General features: G+C 43.2%; 1 protein-coding gene and 1 long non-coding RNA gene across 2 annotated transcripts in view; one reads left to right on the forward strand and one right to left on the reverse strand.

Annotated features, from left to right (window-relative positions):
* The window catches only part of PTPRT (protein tyrosine phosphatase receptor type T), a 444,327-nt gene that overhangs the window by 267,726 nt on the left and 153,657 nt on the right, over positions 1-22,944 (forward strand). Inside the window, exon 8 of the mRNA XM_068207489.1 lies at positions 21,935-22,231. Coding sequence (XP_068063590.1) covers positions 21,935-22,231 — 297 coding nt within the window. The remainder of the gene's footprint in view (positions 1-21,934; positions 22,232-22,944) is intronic.
* On the reverse strand, positions 16,862-17,561 carry LOC137483950 (uncharacterized). Its single transcript, XR_011004687.1, has 2 exons — positions 17,326-17,561; positions 16,862-16,964 (listed from the first exon to the last, which is right to left on the reverse strand). It is a non-coding gene; the product is annotated as an uncharacterized lncRNA (long non-coding RNA).

Consider the following 22,944-nt stretch of genomic DNA (forward strand, 5'->3'; position numbering starts at 1 on the left):
TTCAGAAAATCTTTAGAACACGTACAAGTATTTCCTGACTCATGAAGAATTTATCTCCAAGGTTACTCACCCTGTGCCACAGGTAGAGTCAAACACAGGCCAAAATATTTTGTAAAAGGTGTGAAAACCTCAGAAAGCTGACAGTGGCTCTCACTTTGGAGCACACTGTGTGCTCCATCTCACACACAGGCATTTCCTTCCTCCGGATTCCCTGACCTGCCCTTCTTCACTGCATTTGAAAATCCATAAAGATTAAAGAATGAAGGGCACATTCAAATCTGAAGAGCTGAAGATACTCAACTTTAAATTTCTTCTTGAGCAGGCTGGAACAGAATGGTTGTCCTCTGAGCTGGGAGTCAAATGTGCTTTCATAGTCAGCTATTGAAAAATTGGAGAGCAGCTATTTTGGAAGGAGTTTATCTGAAGTTTGCTTTATGTCCTAGGTCTGTGCTAAAGGGCACACTTGCATTTCTGACAAATGGGACCATTATGCTTTTTGAATAATGCTTCCGAAAACAGCCTTTTAAAAATCCTCCTATCCTATTAAAACCATTTGAGATTTTAAATAGGTCAATATAAATACATCAACATCTGTGATTATCAGCTGACAAAAGCTTTGCCTGCTTTGGACAAAATAACATCTGAAGTTCAGACCTTCCTATTAAAGAAGCAAACTAAACAAACATCTGCTGAAAATTCAAAGGCAACAAAAAGCAATATGGGAGTGCTGAATGATAAGACTACTGTTTTATTAATATAAAGGCTTGCCTTAATCTCAGAATTCAATGGCAAATACAGAAATATTCAGGGATTTGCAACAGGGGGCTGCTCCATGAGGGTGGATGAGCCGGAAGTTCTGGCAGAAATTAAGCAGCAACTTCCTTCCATATGCAGGATTCCATTCATAAGAACACCCCTTTGAGGACTGACAGAGAGAAAAGCTCCAAATGCCACTATCTGTTAATGTTTGTGGCTCTTGTCTACACAGAGAACTTCTGCTGCCTTTCATCAGCATGACATGCTCATCAAAGAAAACTTCTTTTATTCCCATTTGATTACTGTTACAGTTTTGGACTAGGAGAAGCAAGTACAGAGATAAAAGCAGATTGTCAGTAGTGACAGAGGGTTGTTTCCCTCTATTTCTGGCTAGCTGGAGACAGATCTCTGTGAGCACTGGTGACAAATTCAATCCTTGGGCCAGGCTTGTTCTGTCACTTCATGCTCCTGAACACAACTTTTTGGGGCACGAGTCCTTGGGGATGGCTCCTGCAGAGGGGTCACTTCATTCCTGCTGTTCCTGTGTAGCAAACAATTTTAGTAACATCCATGAGCTGATCCCAGAGCTTTTGGTAAAATTGGAGTTATTCCAGTCTCTGAATCAGTTCTGGCATGGTTCAAGGCCTGGAAGGGGAGCAGAAAACCAAGTGTGTATTCCTACTGCTTCTTACTCAGCAGCAGGATTTTGCCAATTCTCTGGCCTTTCACAGGAATTGTAGATGAAAGAGAAATACATGAACTTACAGCACTTGTGGTGTAGAGTTGGAAGCTTCCAAGCATGAAGCAGGGTGGCTGTCTCTAATGCAATGATTACAATATTTATTGTATCAAAGGCAACCATTTTTCCCTGTTCAACCTGATGAGGGGCATTTTTCCTACTGGATACAGGTAGAAATTGAAATCTGAAGCCATTTAGGTGTTCCCATTTCACATGTCAAGCTCACTTGGTGCTATTGATGGATAGCAGACTTAAGATTTTAGTATTTTCCAGTATTTTATTTAAAAGTTCTAGGAGAAAAATCAAACCACCCCCCCCCCCCCCCCCGCAACAAAAAACAAAACCAAAGACACCCAAAACTACAAAAAAACAGACAAAAAAAAAGACCAAACAAAACCAAAAAAACCAACAGGATTAGAATTTTTTACCTTGCTCTCTGTTCCAAGGAAAAAATTTGTTCTCCAGAGCATCAGCTTCTGAGTGTGCAGCCTTCATCTCTGTTTCTTTATATACAGCTCTATACAACTTATTTCATGTGGGTTTTTATTCTTTTGAAGTATTAGACACAAAATGTGGAAAAAGACAGTTACAGACTTTTTAGCTAATATGTTTAGATTTGTGCCTCTATTCAAAGCACAGCCATCAAGTTTCTTAGTTCCTTTTGCTTGTAGGCAAAAGTACAGTTATAATTGCAGCAATTATCTTCCATGGGAGGCTCTTATCATATTAACCTATTGAAGTAGTTCTGATCTGTTTTCTATCTGCATCCTGTGGATCTGTATGCACATATAATGATTGCTTGCACAAGAAAATCCATAGCATTCTTGAATCAGGTTTCAGCTGCTCAGTGCTGCATTTGATCTGCTTCACCATTAAGTTCTTCACTGTTGATGTATTTGATTTTGGAACTGGCATCTCAGGAGCCTGGCACTTTCCAATTTAATTCAGGACATGGAATAACGGAATGGTTTGGGCTGGAAGGAACCTTAAAGCTCATCCCATTCCACCCCTACCATGGGCAGGGACACCTTCCACTGTCCCAGGTTGCTCCAAGCTCTGTCCAACCTGGCCTTGGACACTTCCAGGGATCCAGGGGCAGCCACAGCTGCTCTGGGAACCCTTTGCCAGGGTCGCAGCACTCTCATAGGGAAGAATTTCTTTCCAATCTTCAACTTAAATCTCTGCTCTTTTAGTTTCAAAGAGTTCCCATGGGGTTTGTTTGTTGGTTCATCCCCCACACTGCAGAAGGAAGGACTCTGCAAAGGTCAAGACACTGCTCCAACAGGAAGGCTGGGGAGCTGGTGAACATTCCTAGTGCAGAGATCAGAAGGAATTTTAGCTACAAAAATTCCCCTGAACAACTTGAGACCACTTGCTTCTTAAACTTCGATGAACTTCTGGTTTCAAACAAGCAAACAAACAAACCCCCAAGAATTAGAATTATTCACCAAGGAATATCAAGTTATTGCCCTGCTCCTCAGCTCTATTTTATGAAAGAAAGCTGTAGCTTCCTATTCCCTAATCCCTGTTTGCTGTGGAGGCCTGGACACATCCTTTTCAGCTCCCTTTTCACCTCATTTGCATAGCAAAGCAAGCTATCAGTACACAGCTACAGCCTTACAAGAGGAATAGCAGGATTTAATGAAGTCGTGGAAGTCTCTCGCAAGGAACACGAGTTGTGTGTACTCACACAAACTGCCTGGGTCCTCCCTCACACAGACACTTCTGCCTGAGGAACACCCACAGCTCCCTCAGAGCATGGACTGGAGTGCCATGAGCACATTCCCTGCAGCCTTCCAAAGGGAAAATGATGAAGGATGTAATAAAGATCATTATCCCTGCAAAGTGTGTTGCTGTTCCATTTCTGAGCTTTCCCACAAAGTCCTATATGGATACGTTCTTGGAACTAAAAAAAAAGCACAGAATCACAGAATATCCAGAGTAGAAAGGACAAAAAGGATCACCCAGTCCAACTTCTGGCTCTACACAAGACAACCCCAAGGATCCCACCATGTGCTCCTGGAGCTCTGGCAGCCTCAGGCCGTGCCCATTCCCTGGGGAGCCTGGGCAGTGCCCAGCTCCCCCTGGGGAAGAGCCTTTCCCTGATCTCCAACCTGCCCCTCAGGAGGAGCTGCAGCCCCCAATGAGTTCTGACCTCAGTCTCCTCTTATCCAGAGCCCTTAACAAATTTGGTCTTGGTTTTAATGAGCACAGACAGGAAGGTCAACCCTAATGGACCTAAAAGTACACCCAGAGGATTGTTTATATAACAGAAAACAGTCATAAAATCTTTGAGGTTAGAAAAGCCTTCTAAGATCCTGAGGCCCAACCTTTGACCAAACACCACCATGTCCACTAAAGCACATCTGAGAGCCCCATGATTGCTGATGTTCTCATTTACAAGCAGATAGGAATGCAGAGGTTTATTTACAGCCCTGCCTGCTTCCATCATTTCCCATAGGCAGAAGCAGGGAAGTGGTTGTCCACCAGCTGGGAAATTTGGATCTGGAATCTGGAAATTTGGATTTGGATCTGGAATTTTGGATCACCACAGGCACAGAGCTTTGTGTTACTGCAGCCAACAACTCCAACACACGACCACAGCAGCCCATGGAAGGGCTTGGATTATCTGCATGCACATGGATCACAGCTGGATGAAGCTGGATTGACAAGAGGCACCTCTGGTTCTGTGGCTGCACTGCCCTCACCTGCAGCTTGTGAAACAGAGATGGTAAAAATAAAGTTTACAGTGCTACTTAAAATTACACTGCTAATGAGGAAGTCAGTCATGCCCTAAAAGTTAGGGAAAAGCTCATTTGTCCACATCAAGATCTTTTTTACTTTAGAATGGAGGGTTTTTTTCTGCATTAATATAGTTTCTTCCACTGGCTGTTTCTTACTGTGTATAAATAAATAAATAACTAAAAAGAGCTGAAGTGGAAAAAAAGCAGTGCGTTCTGTTTTAGGCAACTATGACTTGATTCTTTGCTGCCATGGCTTCAGCAAGGCTAGAAGGAAGTAGATGGTCATTCATGTGTGAGAAAAAGCCTATGTTTTTAACAGAATTAGGCAGCTGAGCTCATTTCCACCCCATTAGGATCACTCTATGAGACAGTGCTGCTGATGAAAGCGCAAGAGATTAGTTTTCTCCTCAGTAGCTTAAGCAATGCTCTGGGCACCAAATACAGATCATGACACTTTTCAGGGATATTGCAAAGCTCATGCAGGGAACTGATCCAGATCCTACCTTTCAATTTCTCAGCAAAGCCATTTCCACACAAACACACCACTGTGCCCTGAAAGAGTTTATTTGGAAATGGAAAGAAGGGAAAGGAGCTAGATGCTTATTGGAAATCCATTTGCTGAAGTGTGTTAAAGAAAGCTAAGAGTTTCTAAGAAAAGGTCTGTTAATAGGTTACTGAAACATTCCAGTAACTACTGCCACAGTTGGCACCACAGTTCTGCAAGTTGCAACAGCATTTATGGTGAGACACACTTTTATTTTCATTTACTATGCCACTGGATTTATATAAAGAGCATGCCTTATTCCTAACCTCATTTTCCTCTAATATTCCTACCTACAACAACTGCTGAAAAAGTCAGTTGGATGGTTGGTTGTTCTCCAGCTGTTAATGATTTCCTCCTGTTCAGAGTAAAGGGCAAGAAGGGAGGGCAAAGAAAAAAAATTTACTGCTTGGCTATTAAAATAACAATATTCCTATTGGAGATGTGTTAGCATCTGCTCCCTAGGAGGTTATAACTTATCTTGAGAAGAAGATTAGAAACATCCTGGATCTCCAAGTGGCATCCATTCAGTTCCACTCAAGACTTACAGATACAACCACTTTCTCTTCCCTCCTCATCTTCAGAAAATCTGTGAAATTTAAAACATGAGAGCGTCACAGCTGCAAAATGAAATGGGTCTGGTTAGACTGAAGACACTCAGAACCATTCTGTGAGGATTGTCCATTTTTCTCATGATTCAGGAGTAGCAGCCACTCCTTTTGTCACCAGCTGTGGATACTCACAAGGAATTTCTGATATGATGGGGACAATCTGATTCCCTGGCCATCTGGAGGGATTTGCTCTCTATACCATTTCACACTGGCAGAAAACAATAATAATAATCACAGGAGAAACAACAGCAATAATAATGAAAACCCAGTAACAACAATCCCAAAATCTCCAATTTCTAAGGCTGGAAAAGTACTTAGAGCAATGTAGAATATGCCACAATCATAATAATGATAAGGTTAGGCAAATGGGGAATCCTCAGGAATGTGGTTGGAAATTGAGCAGGGGGAAAAGAGGACAGAGATGCCAACTGCTTCCTTTCCTGTTATTCCCTTAACCAGACCAAGAGATATTAAAATTCCTGCAGCTGAACTATGGCTGCAATGCACTCCAGCAACATGTGTTTATGAAGGGTCTAGATAGAATTTATGACCAGCTGTTTAATTCTAATTTCATGCTCATGTCCTCCTTCCACCAGGGTGTTGAAGTCAGCAGTGCGATGCCATTAAGGCCATGGATGGTTAGCTCTTATGGGAATGTACATATTTGAACAAATGTGCGTTTCCAAATGCTACAGACACTTGTTGGGGTAGTAGAGGGCAGATAAGAGTTTGCTCTGAACAAAATCAATGCCCTGCATTTAGCCCAGTAAATGCCCTTTTCCAAGATGTGCTTGCATTTTAGCTCAAACAAAATAAAGCAAAACAATTTTATGACCGAGGGAAGTGTGAGCAGAGCACAGTGGGAGGGGAAGGGTCAGCACTCCTTTAAGACCATTTTTATCTCATCAGCTTGACACTAAGAAAAGATCCTTAAAGGATTTTAATAGAGGCATTATGTGGGAGAAAATACAAATAAAACAGCTCTTCTGACACATTGGCAGGCCTATAAAAAGTGTAGCTCCTAACCCAGCCAGGGCTCTCAGTGTAATCTGAACATACAGCAGTGTCAGGATTACAGCAGTCTGGTTAATACCCCCAGCAGACATTTTTTTAAAATCTCATTTAAATCCAAGCTGTTTGCTTAGTCCATGAATAACTCTTTAAATGCAAGTAGTCTTTGTTATTATTATTATTATTATTGTTTAAGTGCAGCTGGATTAATTGCCTGCTTGGAAAATGACTCGATACAAAACAATACCAAACTTTTCTTCATAACTTTAATCTCCCTGCTGGATCTCACTGCACATCCACAGGTTTCTATCATCAGACATAGAATCATGGAATGGTTTGGGTTGGATGGGACCTTAAAGCACATCCAGTGCCACCCCTGTCATGGGCAGGGACACCTTCCAATATCCCAGGGTGCTCCAAGCCCTGTCCAGCCTGGCCTTGAGCAGTGCCAGGGATCCAGGGGCAGCCACAGCTGCTCTGGGCACCCTGTGCCAGGGCCTCATCCTCACCCTCATTTCTTTAGGCCCTGGAAGGGGCTCTGAGGTCTCCCTGGAGCCTTCTCTTCTCCAGGTGATCACTTCAAGGTCTCCTTCACTTCCAGGCTGGCTCCAGTCCTTCTGGCACCTCTGTGGTCTCCTCTGGACTCGTCCCAAGAGGCCCAAGTCGTCCTTGTGCTGGGAGCCTCCGAACTGGGTGCAGTGCTCACAGAGTGCTCCTTCTCCTTCCCAGCACCTGAGCTGGCCAGGAATATCCCTGTGCTGGGCAGAACATCTCCTCTTGTGCTGGCAGAGGAGACACGGAACAGTCGGATGCAAGCTCTGCTTTCAGCTTCCCTCCCTGCCCCATCAGCAGTCCAGGATTAAATGACAAGGATGGCTTTTTATCACAAAGAAGTGTAAGACTGGAAATGCCAAAAATGCATTCTTATGTGAAGGCTGGCATTTCAGCTGATGAACTAAATAAGTCTGATTTAGGGTTATTTCTACCTGGGAATTAATTTCTGCTTGTAATAGAACCACCAGACATGTGCTGTCCAGTGCAGCTGAATGCAGCTTTATTTCACGTCTCAAAGCCATCTCCTAGCAAGTTGGATTTGTCACATCCTGGACAGGAGGATTATCCTCACAAGAGTATTACCCCTGTAGCTGAAAATTTCTGGTTCTTAATTTCTGTTTCTTCTTTCTTCATACCTTCCTTATTTTCTGGCTGATGGATTGCACACACACAGTACACTCTGGTTTTTAGCTGTTTGATGTTATTGCCTCTTGTTTGTGAAGACATGCTCAAGCTAGCTTTAAACTGCCTTTTGGAAGCATATCCCAGAGGAGAACAGGATAAAAAAACATCCAACAGGAAAAAACATCCCTGTATTTAATGAATTTATTCAGTGCCATTTGCAGCATTTATGGAGTTTCAGTGGCTGCACTGCTAAGGATGCACAGTCCCTGCATTTGAGAGCTAGGCTGGTGTAAGAATAAAGCAGACTGGAGAGGTGACAAGCACATTGCACCCTCATTCCTGGAGATTAAAATCTTCCTTTAGGAAGGAACCCTTTTAGGAAGTGACCAGGTGTGTGTTTCCTTTGACAGTAGGGAAATTCTTCATGGCTTTGTAGTTTCACCAAATTATCCCCAAAGTCTGTTATGGTTCCAGTGCTACATTTTCATGCCACTTTGCTTTAGATATAAATGGATTAAACAATAATGGTAATTAATATATTTATGCATGGGCTTGTAAAAAAAAGATTTCACACTTTCTGAGACTAAACTGCTAGGATGTCAGACCATCTAAAGCTTGGAATTCTGCACGAACCTGAGCTTAGATGTGGCACCTGGGGCATGTTTTCCTGGTGGGCTTGGCTGTGCTGGGTCAACACTTGGACTCAATGATCTTAGAGGGCTTTTCCAACCTTAACGATGCTGTGATTCTAAGATTCTACAACAACATTTCTTGTACCACGTCTGACATAGGGCCCCCTTTGTTTGTGGGGTCAGCACTAGGTTGCTCCCAGTATTATTGAGTTAATTATTGATCTGTAGCCCCTAACATCAATGGTTTGAAGGAATTCAGTAAGATGGGAGACTCTGCATGATGCCAGGATTGTTGCTTTGATCTCTGGGGCTTGGTCACATTCCTCTAATGAGGCAGCCTGTGGGGGCATGGCTTATTCAAACTGACTCTGATGAATTTATCCCAGCCAACTGCAAGTCTTGTTGCAGTAATACCTTTGACAAAAATTAAACTTCTCTGAGTTGGTACAGAAATCTCCTTATGCTGCTGCCTGTATAATAACATTAACCTGTGCAGGAGTTGCTATGGGAGTGTAAAAAGGGTTTGTGCTCCGTGGGTTATCTATAACTTAGAACTGTTCTCAGGATTTTTAACTCCTTAATTAACTCTAATGTGACCAGTTGGCTTCCTATTAAATACACATTCCTGGGATCATCTTTATCATGCCCAGGCAGCACAGTCATGAGTACAAAGTGTGAAAATCACACTCTGACATTCCCATCATAGTCCTTAGTGTGAGAAAGAGCCACTCCTTCTGTTTTAATTTCCAAATAGGTGATGCTCAGCATGGTTATTTAACATAAGTCTCTTCTGTGTCAGTGTAATGACAAAGCTCATCTTCTGAGCCAAGTATATAAATTTTGGTTGTCATTTAAAATGAGCATCTTGGGCCCCATGGTTTCCTTTCTGGTATATTTGGGGATGGGAGCCTCTGGCTTTTCCCCTGCAGCATCACAAATCACTGTGAACATAAAAAATTGAGGGTTCTAATGTGGAACAAGAAGCCAGAAAAAAGTTCATCAGAACTTAGTTCACTCAGAGTGTCTGAGTTTGCCTGATGCACCTGCTATGAATTGGAACTTACTTCAAGCGATTTTCTCAGTTTTTTTTAATATTTGCATGCCAGTTCATGCAACTGGAAACTCTCTCTGATGCTACCAAGTCTCATTGCCTCATGTTGCTACCCATTATTACATAAAATCTTCTTTTCATACAACTACTTAAATTGACTTTGAAAACTAAAGAGAGTTTTTTCTTTAGCTACACTTAGATTATTTTTTCCCGGCATTTGGGAATAAAAGAGTGTATTTTTATACTTTACTGGATGTTATTTGGCCTTCATTTTCCAATGGAAATAAGAAAATAAAGGTAGACAGCTCTTTCTCCATCCATCAGCCATTTTCCCCCAGGATCTGATCACTGGATTTTATCATGTTTGCTTTTGGACAAGGTGCTTCACCAGCACTGGCTGATGCGGATTAATTACCTATCACCCAGCTGAAATTGTGAGAGCATTGGGGGAAGAAATGAAATTTACGATTCTTGATCTTGATTAATCTTATAGACTGCCTGTCTTCCACATAGAAAGTACCACCACTACTCTGTGGCTCCAGGAAAAAAAGTCTTTCCTGTCTGGAAGTGCTGGAGGGTGAAACAAACAGCAGGCAGGAACAGGAACACCAGAGCAGAGATGAAGGGCAGTGTGATTTGCTGAATTCATTCACTCTTGTGCCTGAAAGCCACCAGTGCCATACATCTTGTGACTATGTTAAATATGCCTTGTTGGGATAACGGGATGTCAGCAGGACAGAAAGGGTTCCAAAACTCTAATTTTCTTCAGTGCAGAGGGCAGAATATGCAGTGAGTTCAACTGGTGTACAAGGATGCAACTGCCTTGCAAGGATAATCCAGAGCAGGATTTCTGACTGGAGTAGCTGGGCTTGGCCTGTTTTCCATATGGATTCATGAAGATATTGGAAAATTTAGCTGAGGAAGAACACAACAGCACAAATGGAGATGCAGGCTAAGCCTGCAGACACACTGTAGCTGGCACATGCTGGATTTGCCCCTTGTGTGGGGTGGGTACCCAGCTAGTGAGCTCTGCCCAGGCACCCGGTGATCCCTGCAAATTCCCAGGCACTACTCATGGGACAGATCACAAATTAAAACCACAGACCTTGTTCTACTACAGAAAAAAATCCCCAGTGTGTTCTGCAGTTCATCATCCTGTAAAGCAGGCACACAGAGTGTGTTGCTCCTTATTTCACCAAGAAGCCTGTTGAGTTGCTTAAGTTACAGCATGAAGTTATTCTACATTTTTACTGCTTTTTGCTACTTTCTCTTCACATAATTTCTGAGTGAAATAATTCCATTTGGCTGATTGATTCAGGTATTTGACTGTCACATTCGAGGCATGACATTTGAAAACTCATGGTTACGGACTTGAAATGTGTTGCTGTAAGTTTGAAAGTGATTTTTTGTAACGTTGAGGTGGAGTACTAATATACCTTTGGGTAAAATCTATTGCCCCTAGAAACAATATTTCAAAGTTCACTAATATTCATGACTGCCTTCCCCTTGTAATTGCATCACTGAAAGAAAACCAATGTGCTTTACAGGCTGGTTGGAAACAGCTTTGCAAAGATTTTTACAACACTCTGTGACAAAAGTAATTCCAGAGCAGATGAATGGCTCAAATGCAGTAAAGATCCAGCTGCAATGGACTGGAACTCCTGTGCTCCATCTCCGCCTGGTGGCTCTGGTCCTATCTCAGAGTGGCTTTCTGGTCCCATCTCTGGCTAACCCTGATGCCCCTGGCAGTTCAAAGCACAGCCTTGCTCACATCTGTGCAGGGAAGAGGGCAGGGCTGCCCTCAGAGTGCAGAGAGCAGCTGGATTTCCCCCCATGACCTGTTCGTGTCAGGTTAGCTCCTCTTAGAGCTGAGTAAACAGCAACTGGTCAAAAGCACAAAGTGGGAGTGCTATTATTTATTTAAATTAATCGTTTTACTTCGTGTTGTGCTTCAACAAAGCTCATGTCCATGCTGGTAGTGGGGCTGTGACTGTGACTGAGGTCACTTCTGTTGAGTTTTTAGACTGAGGGTTGTGCTGAACTGTGGTCTGAATGTCCCTGCCACACAGCACAGGAACCATTATCCCAGTGCATTTTATACAGTGCTATGTATAATTTTATGCTTTATAAAATTACCCTGCCGGGATTCTAAGCTTGCAGTAGTGTGCCTTTTCATGTTTGAGGAATTCAGGCCAGTTTTGCCTGGTGACTGCACAGCAAAGCTCACCTTGTGAATGAGAGGAGCACCAGGCAACTGCTGGCTACACCTGCCTCTCAAAAGGGGAGTAAGAGCTTGATTCCAGGGCTGCACTACTTGTGATGTGCAGCAAACTAAAATGATGTGAGTCTGTGTCCCAAAGCGGAGGGTTGACAATCAAAAATATCTTTGAGTTTTTTGGGGTTTTTTTCTTGCAAGCAGAACATGAAAAACCTATAGTGAGGAATGAATGCAAACCAGCAAAATGAGATTTTCACCGTCTCTTCACCACCACTACCTCCACCATGTTTTAACCTCAACAGTGCTAAAAGTTAGAGGTGGAAATTGTGTGTTTGCAATTTTAAGTGCTGATAAATCACTAATCATATCAAAAATTAGCAAGCAGCTCACCTGACAAAGAGGAGACAGTTTCTGTAGACTGTCACTTCACAAAGATAAATAATATGTTTTACAGGCAAGCTTTAGCCAGAATAATTAGGGGGAAATACAGATGAGAACTGTATGTCTGATGGAGCTACCTCTGCTGTTGCTCTCAGAGGACCCTCTTGAAAATCATATCTGTAATGGATGTTATGGAGATTTGAAAGAAAATTTGAAACATGTGACTTTTTATCTGCTTTTGATGTTACATTCAGCTGCTTTCATCTCAGAGGATAAAAGTAATTGAACAATAATCCCAAAGAGAGTCAAATACACAAATCAATAAACTGCTCTCACAGGAGAATTTATTTTGATGAGCACGCTGGTACCTCGCACTTCCCCAGGCTGTGAGGTTTCCATTCAGTGTCTTGTTCTCTTTAATACAGATAGTGTGCCCTGACTGGAACATAAACAATGACTGAGGCAGATCTACTCACTGAGTATCACCAGGCAAGGACAGCTTTCTGCCTCCTTTGACTGACATCCTAAATCTTAATTGGGTGTTGAAAGCTTGGCACTGTCTTTTTATTTTTGTGTTTTGGGAAGTCCAATGAAAGCCAAGGGCTAGTGCTTCCATTAGACACAGGGAGAATGCAGGCTGTTGGGAAATGTTTTCCTACCTTGTCTGTGATGTGCAGAGGAATTTTTCATCCTTTGTATTCCTTTTCTCTGCAGTGCTGTCCAGTGATTTTGGATTTTTTTTAATCGATTATGATTTATTCTTCTGAACTTTTTATGTGCATTTTTTAATAAATCCCAGGATGGGTCAGGTGGGAAGGGACCGCGGTGGGGTTATCTGGTGCCACCTCCGCGCTCAGGCAGGGCCATCCCTGAGCACGGGGCACGGGGTTGTGTCCAGAGGGTTCTGGAACATCCCAGGGAGGAGACCCCACAGCCCCTCTGGGCTCTGCTCAGGGCTGGCACTGCCCAGGGCAGGAGTTCTGCCTCCTGGGCAGGGGAATTGCTGGGCTCAGGCCCTGCCCGGGGCTCTGGGGCCATCGCTGGGCCTGGAGCAGAGCCTGGAACTGCTCTGACCTCCTGCACACAGGGACAGACTGGGACACACAGACAGGGACAGACAGACAGGGACTGGGACACACAGACAGGGACACACAGACAGGGACACACAGACAGGGACACACAGACAGGGACTGGGACACACAGACAGGGACACACAGACAGGGACAGACTGGGACACACAGACAGGGACACACAGACAGGGACAGACAGACAGGGACTGGGACAGACAGGGACTGGGACAGACAGACAGGGACTGGGACACACAGACTGGGACAGACAGGGACAGACTGGGACACACAGACAGGGACACACAGACAGGGACAGACAGACAGGGACTGGGACACACAGACAGGGACACACAGACAGGGACTGGGACACACAGACAGGGACAGACAGACAGGAACAGACTGGGACACACAGACAGGGACAGACAGACAGGGACAGACTGGGACACACAGACAGGGACAGACAGACAGGGACTGGGACACACAGACAGGGACACACAGACAGGGACACACAGACAGGGACTGGGACAGACAGGGACTGGGACAGACAGACAGGGACAGACAGGGACAGACAGACAGGGACTGGGACACACAGACAGGGACAGATTGGGACACACAGACAGGGACACACAGACAGGAACAGACTGGGACAGACTGGGACAGACAGACAGGGACAGACAGATGGGGACTGGGACACACAGACAGGGACACACAGACAGGGACACACAGACAGGGACAGACTGGGACAGACAGACAGGGACAGACAGACAGGGACACACAGACAGTAACAGACAGACAGGGACTGGGACACACAGACAGGGACAGACAGACAGGGACAGACTGGGACCGACTGGGACACCCAGGACACCCAGGGACAGGCAGGGCTGAGGCCCCTCTCACTGGGGCTCCTCTCCAGGCTGAGCAGCCCCAGCTCCCTCAGCCTTTCCTGGGCAGGGAGATGCTCCAGGCCCTTGCCCAGCCCCAGGAGCTCCTGTCCCTGCTGTGCTGAGGAGCCAGAGCTGGGCACAGCACCCACAGGTGTCCCCAGGGCTGGATCACCTCCCTTGATGTGCTGTCAAGAGCTCAAGAGGTTTAGGACAATTTGGCTCTTCCAGTAGTGCTCTCAAAGCCACTGTTTAACCAACTTTAGAAGCTCCTTCTGCCAGATCAACTAGCAGAACTGGGAATATTTTAATTTTTTTAAATATCTGTTGCTGAAGAACATGATTCTGAAGGAATACTGAGAATTTCTCTTGAAGGTTGCACAGACATTAAAAGAATCCACAGTTACAAATGAGAGAAAACATGTCTTAAAGAAGAATGCTTTTTTCTGCTGCTCAGAATAACTGAACAGCCCCATGCCTGCATAAAGGAAGCCTCTCTTTTACTCACTATTTTGATTACCTTATTTATTTTTATAGAGATAATTTATGTTTTGTCAGGATCTAGCTTCTGTGTTACTCTGAATCTCCTCCACTTAGTCCATTTGAGGATAACAGCAAAGCACACAGAGGAAGAGATAATAAAAATAAATGCATGTACATGTTAGTATAACAAACAGTTAAAATAAATATTTTATTGATGCATAATGAAATAAATTTGCAAAATTGGATTTTTTACTTTTGTTTGGCAAAAAAATAGTGGTTTACCTGCTTTCTAATCTCACTTTCATTAGCATATTTAATTAAGCTGTTGTATTTAATCATCAAAATGCTCAGTAATGTACATTTTGTTCCCAGCCATGGAATGCCACTGCTATGTGTATCCATGATAGATACTTTTAATAAAATCAGTAATTACCTTTTATTGTTCTTTTAAATTGTTATTTTTTAAGTGTGTTAGGGCACAACAGGTTTGGGGTATAAAAGAAAGCAAGCTCTCATTTTGCCAGTTCATAGTATAATGGAAAAAATATCCTTTAAATAGATGCTAATAAACCTTTTCTAAAAAGCAATGCTTAATTATCCTGAAGTTGTTTACAAGTGGAGCTTTGGCAGCTCAGCTCTGGCTGTAGCAGAGCTGGGAAGGCTGTGCTGGCAGCTCAGGTCCTGCTCTCCACAGCCTCTGCCTTCCCTGTGCCCTTGGCCAGCCCCTGGATTTGGTCTGGGAGTGTGACAGGCACATTTTGTAACAAATGGAGAGGTCCAGATAGATCTGGGATCCATTTATGGGCATTGGGGTTGTTTTAAACTTGTTTGGTTTGGTTCTGTTTAGCAAAGTAGAAGCCTGAGATTAGAGGATGTTTTATGGGATTTGTAATGTATCAAATCTTTTCCTTTTTTATGTATATTTTCAAAGCTTGGGTGTCTTTCCGTGCAGAGCTCTAAGTAAAATTTGCAACAGAAACAAAACGAGATCAATTAAAAAATGAAGAGGATTTGCAGTTAACTGAATTAAAATGATAATGTTAGTTGTGGACAGAGTTTGGTCCCTGTTTTACCTAACCACATACTTCATTATCTAACTTATTTCCTATTTCTTTTATAATAGTGTGACAGCATTCCTCCTTCTTTATTGCTCAGAGAATGCCCTAAAATAGCCTGGATTAGTTTACCAGCTGTAATGACACCTATTTCTTTGTACATGGTTTGGGCTGTAGTGATTGAAGGCCTCAGAAACAGTTTGTTTGTTCTCTGGTGATTTCACTGTGTCAGTCTCACTCCTTTCTTCTCTTTTCTCTGATGCAAGTCTTTCAGATCACCCATTTCTGTATAATTGGCTATTTTCTGCTCTGTCTGCACCACCTTTGCACCAGTGATGATATCTGAAGTGGTTTAAAGGAAAGTGAATTTAGATCCAAATATCAGGGAGATGTTCTTTCCTCAGAGAGGGCAAAGCCAAAAAGCACTGCAAGACTGGTGAGCTCTGTTTTATCAGTGTTTTCATCTGTCATGTCTGAAAAGGTATTTATCCCACATTTTGGCTCAGAGGCATTGAAATGTGATGGACAGCACCTGAGGGCTGCAAGGCTCAGCAGAGGAACTGTCACAGGAGGACACGTTGCACTCGAGGGATGGGCAGAGTTGTCCGTCACTCAGAGATGTCTGTGCTGGGTCAAGCCTGTGGAAGGTGTTTGTGGCAAGATTTCTTTGATGAGATGAGCAGCACACACTGTGGAGGGGCTGACTTTACCCTGAGCCACCACACAACTGTGAATTTTGCATTTAAGGTAAACCTCTGGATTAGTTTTGCTCTCTTTGCTTTGCTGCATTTTTTGCTAGTAGGCGTGTTTCCCCAGACTTGTTTCATCCTATGGAAACTAAGGGAGGAAGATGAGGGAGAGGGAATAAAGAGGAGATAAAGAAGCCTTCAGCTTTTATCTAACACCCTGAATAAAATCATTGTTGGGCATATTTCATTTTGGTTTTCCATCCACAGAGCAAGAACACTGTCTTTGAAAAACACAAAGGAAACCTTCTAACTGCTGCTTCCAGGCCAGGCTGGGTGGGGCTTGCAGCACCCTGCTCCACAGGAAGGTGTCCCTGCTTATGGCAGGGGTGTTGGAATGGGGTTATCCTCAAAGTCCCTGCCAAGCCAAGCCTTTCAGAGATTCTGTGATTTTGAATTTTGTGGGTGTTGCTTGAAAAATGGCCACTGTTTCCATTTGTTGTGGGAGTGAAATATTCTATGCACTTCACCACCACTCTGTGATGCTGCCAAATTTATATTTTGTAAATAAAAATGAATTTAATTTTTTCCTGGGCTACAGAGGGAGGCTGTACCGTGCTTGCAGTTGGGAGAACACAGGTTTTGCTGGCATTACCAGCTACCAGTGCACCCAATTTTCTCCTTATGTCCTCCCAGTCTGCCTAGAGGAAGGGCTGGGGACTTTACTGGGGTGCCCAGATTCTGGATGGCCTGTGCTGGTTGGGATGATGACCTCAGTGTGGGTGTGCAGAGGGGAAGACAGAATTCATAGTTAAACCTGTTTCCCCTCTTTCTGTATCTGAAAGTATCAGTTCAGGATTCACACAAAGCTGCTGCTCATGCCACGCTCCTTTTTCTTCCCTTTGTGTGCTCTCAGTCTCTGTAACCTGCTGCTGGGAAACAGAATTTAATCAGTGCACTGCTAATAAACTCTGCCTGCTGCTTTCCACAGGGTCAGGGGACACGGGCACAGGGCCCTAAACGAGGAGGGACATCTCCACTCACTCGCTGTCGTGTCTTTACTTGACAGCAGCAATTTCTTGCAATTAGGCTCCTGCAGCAGGTACTTAACCCTGGGGCAGCAGCTGATTGTCTGTGTTTAACTTCATTCCTCGACTTGAGCTCTGTGTTCAAACCCCAGTGTCCCTCCATGGCTTCCTTTCCTCTCTGTTCTTCCCCTGCTGGAGGGTTACAGAGTTCTGACAATTGTTATTGATAATCTAAACCACCCTTTTCTCTTCTATGCCTCACCTTGAGAGAGAGGATAGCCGAGAACAAAATGAGCTCTGTGACACTCAATAAGGAATGAGCAAAACTGGCCTTAAAAGTCAGCTTTTCTGCGAAATTCTGATGGCAGGAAAAGCAGTCTCTGGACGTTGTTTGCTCAACAATGGACTAAGAACACAGACTCCACTGAAGGATCACTGGAGAGTTTGTTTTATTCAGGCCACTAGAATCATCAAATCATTTAGGTTGGAAAGCCCTTTATGATCGAGTCCAAGTGTTGGCCCAGCACTGCCAAACCCCCTATTAAACCAGGTCCTCAAGTGCTCTACACTTACACGTGTTTTAAATCCCTCCAGTGGCTCTGGCTCTAAAAGTTCCCTGGGCAGCCTGTTCCAACATCTGACCATCCTTTCTGTGAAGAATTTTTCCTCATATCCAATCTTAACATCCTCTGGCACAGCTTGGGGCTGCTCCCTCTCCTCCTGTCCCTGTTCTCTGGAGCAGAGCCCAGGTCCCCAGGCTGTCCCCTCCTGTCAGGAGTTGTGCAGAGCCACAGGGTCCCTCCTGAGCCTCCTTTTCTCCAGGCTGAGCCCTTTTCCATCTCCTTCAGTCACTCCTCACAGGACTCGAGCTCCAGACCCCTCCAGACTCGCACATCCCAATGATTCCAGAAAGGTTCCTGGCTGCTGAGTGTTTTCTGCAGCCCACCAGAGTAATGAAAGGTAGCAAAGCATCAGTGAGTGATGAGGTATTAAAAAACACTGTTCAGTCCTTGACTTTGATGTGAATGTTCAAAATGTAATTAATGGTTCAACCAGGCTGAAATAAGAATACAGCATTTGCACAGTGAAATCCCAGAAACTGCAATTTTCCTTGTGTGGGTTTAAGACTCATTTCAGATCTGTGGTAGCTGTTTTGTTGTCAAAGCTTAAAAAATTCCTTTTTTTTTTTTCCTCCAAGCTCTTAGGACACATAGAAAATGTTACTTGAGGGGACACAGTTTACACCAATATCTGATATCTTAGGTATTCAAATTGGGCTGGTCTGTTTCTATCTTGCTTTGGTCGGTAGCTTTGCATAGTTAAAGCTGAGATATGTATTAGCAGCTTTTATTCCACTAGCCAAGTGCAAAGTTACTACTTTTCAGATATTTTCTTGCATTATTTGGAAGCTATCATTTCAAGAATACAGAAATGAGACATTTGTCCAGTTTCATATATCAGCACGACCAGAGAATTGTACAGGAATTATAAATTTTCTTTATCTTTTGGAAAAAAAACATGAAAAAGGTGATGTTAGGCAGGTTCCAGGAATAGGTGCTAGAGACCTTTTGAGACTGAATACCCACACAGCTATCAGGCAGAAGGAATTATACAGAGAGGGCAGTAGGACCACTGCACTTTAAAAACAACAATACAAAATCTCATCCTGGAAAAGGAGGTTTCAATGGCTTCTGCTGTGGAGGAAATCAGTGTGGCAACAGGAAAACATTTTCAAAATTATATAGTCTCAGTATTCAGAAAAAAAAAAGGAGATTGAAACGAAAAGAAGAAAACTGGAGAGAATATAAAGCTTTCTAGGGCCAGCTTCTATTTGTTGATTTAATTCCAGTTTGGTTTCTCCCTCTCTGAAACTAAAATTTAAGTATTTTTTACTTATTTATTCTTCCTCTATTTAAAGATCTAGATGGCCAGCAGATGTCTATCTCTATACTTGCAGCCAGGGACACCTCAGGACATGGGTATTTGAGACCTGGTTTAGGAAGGTCAGCCTGAGAACAGATGGTTCTTGGGTAAAATGTGGTGTGGTGGGGTCTGCACTATGGATTTTACCTTCCTGGTTTGTAACCAAACTCATCTGTGGTTCACAGGCTGGTTGCTCAATCCAGAGTCTGTTTCAAACTCTGAGTGTGATGGAGCTTACAGCATTTACAGCAAAGTTTTGAGCAGAATTAGAAGCTGGTTGTAAGAATCTTCCAACATTTAGAGTTTGGGGTAGGAAAGGAAAGGACAAATGTGGACAGGATGAGAAAGGAAGCTAAAAACTGCAGGAAATCTTCCCTAACACAGCTTTGCACAGATGACTTGGTGAGGTGATGATCAGATTGTTCTTTACTCACAGGTACAGTCAGAACATCTGACATCCATTAACCGAACACCCTCTAATTGCTGATTCACTCCGCAACATGACTGATTTAAGGCCAATAATTGTAATTAAAAAAATAAAATAGAGTCAGTATAGCATTAACATGGTGTTGAATTGCCATTTTCAGCTGCATTATTGCATTTCTGTGAAATGTTTTTGCCTTGTCTCAGCCATTTTCTGAGTTGGGTTCTGCATATGAGTGCTTGGTGTAATGCAGACTTCAGCAGGGCAAATATCTGCATTTGCTTTTACTTTTCTTTCCTTTGGATGCATCTTGGAATGAGGCTTGGGATTACCTTTGCTGTTTCAGAAGCTGAATATTTTCAGAAAACCATTCTTTTGTTGACCTAATTTATCTGTTCAATTCATCTGCAGAAACATACATTTCAGGGATTTATAGAAAATGAAGGCTTAGCACCTCATGCTAAGTATATATGTGTACAGTCATGCATAAAAATTTTCTAATTTCTAAATTAATCTTTTTTTTGTTTGACACATAGAGTTAAAGACTCACTTTTAAGAGGTGTTTTCTGGATGTTGAGGGATTGACGTGTTTTATAGGGAAACGGAAAACATTTGCTAGCTTTAGACCCCTGGTCTTTTAATATCCATCCCATTTCCAAAGTGGCTGCACATGTGAATATCTATAAAAAGATGCAAATACTTTCCCATTGCCAGTCCTTAGGGGATTTTTAGCAGTAATACAGAATGTGCAGGTTGTTAAAATGTATTTTCTGCTTATGCATGAGTAGATTGAAGTCAGGATGGCTGGTGCATGCGTTACTTTCAAGAATTACTAGAAGGGTTTTTTACACTTTAATTATCTCTCAAAGAGGTGTGACTGGTATTCAGGAATCCTTCCAACATTTTTGTTCCCATGAAAACATTTTTTTCATAGATTGAAGTCGTGATAGACTATATGAAGAGGGAAGAACTCTGAATTGTTCTATAAATTAAGAAACTTTATGTGAAATTATGTATTTTCTGATTACCTTGTTCAGATATATATTGAGCAAAAGAGCAAATGCAAGTTGAAGAAATGTCAGATAAACAAACTCTGACATCTGTAGAATTTTTATGGTCTGACATCTCAAACACTGATTTTACTCAGTCATCTTTCATTCTTTATATCTACATGTCTAGTGGCACATGCATTTATATTTTATATAAAGGGCACAGTGTAGTCAGAGCATTTGAGTTAGGCTGTTAAAAATAAATTAAGGAACAGCAGGTGAAAATTATTCCTCCACATGAATATTCAAAGTTTACCTCAGCCAGATACTGTAGAAAGAATAATAAAGAGCAAAGAAACTTTAATGGGACCAAGGCGTGGAGATGATCTGAAAGTTTTATTGGCACCAGCTTGAGATGACTCTGAAAACACACTCAGGAGTGGCAGGGTCTGTCTGTACACCTCATTGCCAAGACATCCAGGAGTTTAGCAGATGAGGGGAGACTGGGATGTTGGAAATCCAACAGCTGATCCCTCAGTCTTGGTTCTTTCACTCTGTGGCTTCAGTGTGGGCAGAGTGGGTTTGGAGGCGGCAGGAGGGTGTAGAGGCCATGGAGCTGAATCCAAAGCTGCGAGACCTGAATTCATTCCTTCCCCAGGAGCCATTTCCTGTGTGTTTGCATCACTTAGAGCTGGGCTCACCAAGGTCATTAAGCACTGTCAAGTAGGCAATCAGCTACTATTATTTTTAATTTTTTTTTTCTTTGTAAGACTGAAGAAAGCACAACTTCCCCACCCCTTACGTGATGGAATCCTATGGGAATAAATCACACAGGCTCCATTTTCTTCATGGTGGAAAAAGCCCATTCTTTATTCACATAACTCATTTTTATCCAGTTTTACAGACCTTGTGTGTGACTCCAATCGGTCAGTGGCTTTCTTGCCAATTACTTTATTGGTTAGTAACAAGTTGTTTTTCTGTGTTGATTGGTCACTCAAACTCTCAGTGTGTATGTGCAGGAAAAGTTGTTTAGATAGTTTACATTTTTCTATCTAACAGTGTAAAAACAGTTAATACAGGTATAGGTTGGTTTTTACCCAGGAATAGATTATGTTAACGAACTGCTCACACCAGGATTGCTTTCACATGGAAACTTGCAAAGTGTTAGCTTTGACACGGCCAGCCACTGCCTCTAGGAGAGCAGGCTTGATTTTATGAAGCCTTTCTTTATGATTTTTCTACCTTACTGCAACAGAATCCTGTTTCCACTCTTGGACTCAGTGAGATTTCACAGGAATCAGGAGCATGACCGCTGTTCAGGGGCTCATGACAGGAAATTTCCAGATGAAACTCAGGAGCCAGAATTCAGCTATGGATCCAGTGTTCATTTCCCAACCACTTTATACATTGTACAGACAAGAACACCCAGAACTGTGGAGTGCTGGGACACTCCACACATGGAAGGAAGCACGTTAATGGATGGCTGCCTTGATTAAACATCAAATTGTGTTTCTATTTCTCCTCCTGCTCCCTAGACCCCGTGCATGGGCCGCAGAACGTGGAGGTGGTGGACATCCGCTCGCGGCAGCTGACGCTGCAGTGGGAGCCCTTCGGCTACGCCGTGACGCGCTGCCACAGCTACAACCTCACCGTGCACTACCAGTACGTCTTCAACCAGCAGAAGTTCGAGGCAGAGGAGCTCATCCAAACTTCTTCCCACTACACCCTGCGGGGGCTCCGGCCCTTCATGACCATCAGGCTGAGGCTGGCTCTCTCCAACCCCGAGGGCAAAATGGAAAGCGAGGAGCTGGTGGTGCAGACTGAGGAGGATGGTGAGTTGTGGTGGGGTTGGTTGGTTGGGTTTTGAGGGGAGACTCGTCTTCAAGTTGTAAATAACAGCAAAACCTTGTGTCCCACAAGACTGGTGCAGCTTCTCTGGACAGTGTGTCTGTTTTGAGTGTAAAACTTGTAGGTTTAAATGATTTCCATTTCACACTCGCGTTCTTGAAAGGGTGAAGGTCCCTGAAGTGCTCGGGGTATGACAGACACCAGTCTGAGAAGCTGTTAAAGAGCTGTAGGTTTAATTCTTGGTGTCCTGAACCACCTAGCAGCTTCCTTTGTCATATGGGCAAGTGCAATCCTGGTATTTATTGGTTTTTCTTGTGCCTTCACACAAAAGAAGGCATTCCAAAAAAATGTATAGTTCCTTCTTTTCCAGGGTGTAGCTTTTCTTAAAGGTGATCTTCTGGACATCACATTTTATAGAGATCTCAGAAGCAAAATTAATTGTGGGTATAAAAGACTGGCCATGGATATAAAAGAACAGTTTTCTAGAGGAATTGATGGAAAGCTTCAAAGTGTTATTATCCCACCTGAGCTATTTCAGGCCAAGGACTAAATTCCTCTGCCTGGGCTGTAGAAGTTGCTGTCCTAAGTTTCTCTCAGCTGAAAGTGGCTCTTCCAGCCCCATATATCACATGGGGAGACACAAAAGGATGGCAAATATTTCAGAAAAATGAGCAGGGTTTTCATCAACCAGGCTTGG

This window comes from Anomalospiza imberbis, chromosome 17 (assembly GCF_031753505.1).
Source record: "Anomalospiza imberbis isolate Cuckoo-Finch-1a 21T00152 chromosome 17, ASM3175350v1, whole genome shotgun sequence".
Taxonomy (NCBI): domain Eukaryota; kingdom Metazoa; phylum Chordata; class Aves; order Passeriformes; family Viduidae; genus Anomalospiza; species Anomalospiza imberbis.